General features: G+C 37.4%; 1 protein-coding gene across 1 annotated transcript in view; it reads left to right on the top strand.

The window, feature by feature from the left end:
* LOC104739349 (protein MEI2-like 1) overlaps nucleotides 852-5930 on the top strand; it is a gene marked incomplete in the record, with an annotated part of 8498 nt that continues 3419 nt past the window's right edge. The window contains 11 exon segments of the mRNA XM_019237909.1: nucleotides 852-1287; nucleotides 1507-1656; nucleotides 1867-2033; nucleotides 2169-2403; nucleotides 2606-3006; nucleotides 3122-3280; nucleotides 3378-3494; nucleotides 3566-3711; nucleotides 3869-3939; nucleotides 4029-4421; nucleotides 5510-5930. Of these exon segments, the coding sequence (XP_019093454.1) occupies nucleotides 1956-2033; nucleotides 2169-2403; nucleotides 2606-3006; nucleotides 3122-3280; nucleotides 3378-3494; nucleotides 3566-3711; nucleotides 3869-3939; nucleotides 4029-4421; nucleotides 5510-5930 (2021 nt within the window).

Raw genomic sequence — 5930 nt, 5'->3', positions numbered from 1 at the left:
TTTTTGGTTATGACATATTCGTTGGGAAATGAAACTGTACTACAAAGTTGTAAGAATATTAAAGCGAGACTTGACTTGAGAAGTAGGGAAAACAACAAAGCAAGAAAAAAAACAAAACAAGCTAAGAATGATAAAGAGCGTGTGTTAATTCGAATCTCGTTAACGTTAACGAAAATAGCGTTTTATGATATATAATCTCGAGCCAACCAACCAAACATTATCTTCAAAGATTACAATGACCAAATAAAGATTCATTTTCTCAGTAGCTTGTCTATCTTTCAAACAATTGCGAAATCATTACTTTAATAACACGTACATACTAACATTTAAACTCTAATAATAGCGGATTTATGTACTTGTATATGGCATTTAAAATCATGTATGTACGAGTCTATAACATAATTAAAAAGTGTTTCAACTAATATATTGTCAAAATTACATCAATTTTTTCTTTCATAGTATAATACTGTAGTAGTATTTAATCAAGAAGGTGTAAATGAATGATCCAATGTGTAATAGCCGGCTCCTTTGGGTTATTAGCCGGAACTCTTGAAAACTTGCTGTCGTCGAGACTCGAGAGTCTCGTGTGTGAGTCCGTTAATTATTTTATTCTTTAAATAAAAAAAGAAAAAAAAAGTATTTTGTAATCATAATCCAACGGTCCAGATTCAAGCTTATTACCATACCACTAGCTAGATGAGATTCATGGTACATACAAACGTAGCAGAGTCCTTCTCTCTCCCTCCAATCTATTTTTTTTTTTTGGGTTTCCTCTTTTGTGTTTTTTTTTCCCATCCCACTCATTCTTTTTTTTTTTCTTCCCTAAACCAACTAACCGCAAAACCAAAAAAAAAAAAAAAAAAAAAAAAANAAACTCTCTTTCTCTCTCTCCGTTTCTCTCTCTTTCAGAGAGTACCGGAGTTACGCGTCGACGGGAAGAGTATCGTCGGAAAAGCTTAAATCATCGCCGGTCGCACGAATTATTCGTTGTAAAAACAAACGCGTTGTGAGAGAGGAGGAGAAAAAAAAAATTGAAAACGCCGATTCACTTTTTTTTTTTTTAATTTAATATTTTATTTTAGAGGAATTAAATATTCTCTGATGGATGCGATTGGATAGAAGGAAACAAAAAGGAAAGGAGGAAGATAAAAGAGAGAAGACGAATTATTCTCTCTCTTCTTCTTCTCTCTCTCTCTCTCTTTCATCTCTCTGTCTACATCGCTGTGTTCTTCTTTTTTTTCCTTCTTCTTCTTCAAGGATCGTGATACTCTCTGGAGGAGGTAAAAAGTAAGGTTTACGAGATCCATTAATTTCATCAGCACTGTTTGAATTTGTTTTGGGGGGGAGGAAAGCATAATTGTGTTTGTTTGTGATTAGGTAATTTTTTTTTGTTGGTTTTAAGTTGAATTTTGGTAGCGGGTGATTAGGGTTTTTTTTTTTTTGAATTTTTTTTTTATATAAATTGAAATTGGTTTTTAATAATTCCGTGCCGAATTTGTGAATTAGGTAAGAGTTGGTTGGCTGTTTGATTATAATGAGCTGCGCAAGGGATCCCGAATTAGGCTTCTGAATCATAAAACCTAATCGTCTCTTCCTTATATATATATTTTTTTCCTGTCTATGAGCTTTCAAATGCAGCGAGTTTAATTGCCCAGAGTATGATATATCTGCTTCTACTTACAACTTTGTAATTTAGAAATCTTCTGTTTTCTCTATTTTGTGAAGTTCTTTGATCGTTTTGGTCTGTGCGTGAGTAATTGAGCTCTTCTATTTTGTCATTCTTGCTAGATCTTATTCGCAATTGAGAAGTGCATTTTGTTACTTGGCTTTGAATTTAACATTTTTTTTTTGTTCGTTTTTTTTCAGGGGAAGTGAAATGGTTCGTTGACGAAATTTTTAAAAAAGTTCAAAAAAAGATTTTGATTTCGGTTTTTAGTTAGTTAAAATTTTGGAAGATGCCGTCTGATATAATGGAACAGAGAGGTGTTTCATCACCTTCCCATTTTCGTGAAGATATTCATATTACTTCTGAGGTAACTTTAAACTGTGTAGCTCTTGAATTGCTGGTACCATATTTGTCACACATATGGCATTATCTATCTGCCACCTAGTGTTTATGATGTCTACAACTGTTTTTGTTAACTGTAACTTGTTGTTTTGTTCGGCAGAGGCAATTTGGGTTTATGAAATCAGACCTGATGCCTGAAAACCAAGGTGGTCGTGATAGACTTTCAAACCTGCCAAAGAGTTCCTGGGCTAATGAAAGTTACCAGCTGAAGCCACAATCTAGTTTTTCTGGGTCGCACCCTTCTCTTATCCCTAACGCAAAAAACACTACAAATGGTAGTCAGTGGGAAAGCAGTTTGTTTTCAAGCTCTATGTCTGACTTATTTAGTAGAAAACGTAAGCTTCTGGTTCACTTTTATGTTTTTTTTTTTAAGTTATCGTGCTCAATTTTTTAATCAGCTTCCTAAATCTACGAACCTCTATGGTAACCAACATGGTTTGTTAAATAAGTACAGTATAATGTGATGATGAAAGTTTGTTACTTGTGTATCGTACTTTAACTACTTGAGCGTGTTGCCAAACTTGCTGGTTTTTGCAGTGCGGCTACAGGGAAGTGATATGCTATCCCCTATGTCTGCAAATAGAGTTGTTACCCACCGTGAGGAAGAACCTTCTGAATCTTTAGAAGAAATTGAGGCACAAACTATTGGAAATCTTCTCCCAGATGAAGATGATCTTTTCGCGGAAGTGATGGGTGAGGTTGGGCGTAAATCTCGTGCCAATGCTGGAGATGATTTGGATGAATTTGACCTCTTCAGCAGTGTTGGTGGCATGGAACTAGAGGGAGATATTTTTTCTTCTGTGAGTCACAGAAATGGGGAGAGAGGTGGCAATAATTCTGTTGGCGAACATCGTCGAGTGGAAATTCCATCCAGAACTCTTTTGGTCGGAAATATCAGTAGCAATGTCGAAGAGTGTGAACTGAAGGCCCTTTTTCAGGTACTTTTTTTTAGCAGCGTTTTTGGTTCCCATGGATTCTTTACGTACGAAATGTATGGTTTGTCGAAGTATTGGAATTTCTTACTTTGTACTGAGGATAAATTTACTTGTTCAGCAATTTGGAGACATCCAGCCTCTTCATACAGCTGGCAAGAATCGTGGCTTTATCATGGTATCGTATTATGATATAAGGGCTGCTCAGAATGCGGCAAGAACACTCCATAATAAGCCGTTAAGAGGAACAAAACTTGACATTCGTTATTCTATCTCTAAGGTGTTATTCACTGTTCTGAAGGAAGATATTATCTTTGCTATGTGGATTGCACTTGTGACTTGTGTTGATGTGTGCTTACAATTTTTCTTGCTACCAGGAAAATCCTTCAGAAAACGATACAAGTAAAGGAGCCTTGCTGGTTAATAATCTCGATTCTTCTATTTCGAATCAAGAGCTCAATCGACTGGTCAAATCATATGGAGAAATCAAAGAGGTTGATATACTGGGTTTCTCCCTGTATTTACTTTTTGGGATTGATACTTATGCTATATCTGTTGTTTGCAGATTCGTAGAACCATGCATGATAACCCACAGATATACATAGAGTTCTTTGATGTTCGAGCTGCAGAAGCTGCTCTTAGTGGACTAAATGGACTTGAGGTTGCTGGGAAGCAGCTTCAACTTGTGCCAACCTGTCCAGAGGGTACAAGGTGGTGATTTTATTTCCTGTTTTATCTTCCTTTGTGGGCCGTGAACTGATAAAAATGCTGATCAAACTGATTTGAACACATGATTTCTTGTTAAGTCTTTACATGGACGCCAACTATATAAGCTTGTAGGATTGATTTTCTTTTTCTTTTTGTTCAGATACACGTCACATGATGCTGAAGGGTGTCTACCTAAAATGTCTTATAGTACTACATCATCGGGACACATAGGTATGCCTGCATTCACGATTAATAATTTTTTTTCTTCAATCATGTCATCTTGGGATACAAATCACTGCACTTACATATCTCTGTTTCAGGGAGACATTTCCCAGGCATGATTCCTTCAACCTCCATTGATGGTGGATCTATGCGTGTTATTCACAATTCTGTCGGATCACCTGTGAATTCCTTTATTGAACGTCATCGAAGTGTCAGCATTCCTATTGGATTCCCACCTTCGGCAAACGCCATCTCAGCCAGCAAGCCTGTCGGACTTCAGGAGCATGGCCACACTTTTGATAATTCAAATATGGGGATCCAAAGCATGCCAAATCTTCATCCTCATTCCTTTTCAGAGTATGTCGACAACTTTGCAAATGGTAGTCCATATAAGTCCTCTGCATTTTCTGAAATGGTCAGTGATGGCTCAAAAGCAAATGAAGGCTTTATGATACACAATGTTCGTGGAGTGGATGGCTTTAATGGAGGGGGTAAGTTCTCTATCTTTAAATTGCTACGGTTTTGATAAGCTTACTGTAGCACACTATCAGAGCACAATCTTGAAATGGTCCTTACAATTTTAGTAGACTGTGAAAAGCTACAGCGATGCTACCTTTCATTCTGGGGAAAATAGTATTAGCATCATGTTCTTAATTTAAGTAATCTAACCAGATAAGGCGGGGATTTTGAATAGGAAAAGGGGATAAAACTTAATTGTGTATATCAACAGAGTTGCACAATTACTGAATACTATTAAATTTGATATGGAAGATTGTGATGAATTTNTACAAATCACTGCACTTACATATCTCTGTTTCAGGGAGACATTTCCCAGGCATGATTCCTTCAACCTCCATTGATGGTGGATCTATGCGTGTTATTCACAATTCTGTCGGATCACCTGTGAATTCCTTTATTGAACGTCATCGAAGTGTCAGCATTCCTATTGGATTCCCACCTTCGGCAAACGCCATCTCAGCCAGCAAGCCTGTCGGACTTCAGGAGCATGGCCACACTTTTGATAATTCAAATATGGGGATCCAAAGCATGCCAAATCTTCATCCTCATTCCTTTTCAGAGTATGTCGACAACTTTGCAAATGGTAGTCCATATAAGTCCTCTGCATTTTCTGAAATGGTCAGTGATGGCTCAAAAGCAAATGAAGGCTTTATGATACACAATGTTCGTGGAGTGGATGGCTTTAATGGAGGGGGTAAGTTCTCTATCTTTAAATTGCTACGGTTTTGATAAGCTTACTGTAGCACACTATCAGAGCACAATCTTGAAATGGTCCTTACAATTTTAGTAGACTGTGAAAAGCTACAGCGATGCTACCTTTCATTCTGGGGAAAATAGTATTAGCATCATGTTCTTAATTTAAGTAATCTAACCAGATAAGGCGGGGATTTTGAATAGGAAAAGGGGATAAAACTTAATTGTGTATATCAACAGAGTTGCACAATTACTGAATACTATTAAATTTGATATGGAAGATTGTGATGAATTTTTTTTTAAACTGCCATACAATATATTTTCTTTCCTCACTTTTAGCTGTTCTGATCTGATCTTTTGACTTTAGGCATAGGATCTCCCATGCATCAAAGCTCCCGCCGCCCTAACCCTAATTTATGGAGCAACTCTAACCCTCAGCAACATAATCCGTCAAGTAGCATGATGTGGCCTAACTCGCCATCTCACATCAACAGCATTCCTACTCAACGCCCACCTGTTACTGTATTCTCTAGGGCACCTCCTATAATGGTGAATATGTCATCTTCCCCTGTGCACCACCACATTGGATCTGCGCCGGTATTAAACTCGCCTTTCTGGGACAGACGACAAGCCTATGTAGGTGAATCTCTAGAATCATCTGGCTTTCACATAGGTTCTCATGGTAGCATGGGGCTTCCTGGATCTTCACCCTCACATCCAATGGAAATTGGTTCTCATAAGACTTTCTCCCATGTTGGTGGGAGTCGCATGGATATAAATTCCCAAAA

The sequence above is a fragment of the Camelina sativa genome, chromosome 2 (assembly GCF_000633955.1).
Source record: "Camelina sativa cultivar DH55 chromosome 2, Cs, whole genome shotgun sequence".
NCBI lineage: Eukaryota > Viridiplantae > Streptophyta > Magnoliopsida > Brassicales > Brassicaceae > Camelina > Camelina sativa.
The sequence above is the reverse complement of the archived record's forward strand: the minus strand, read 5'-3'. Positions and strand labels throughout refer to the sequence as shown.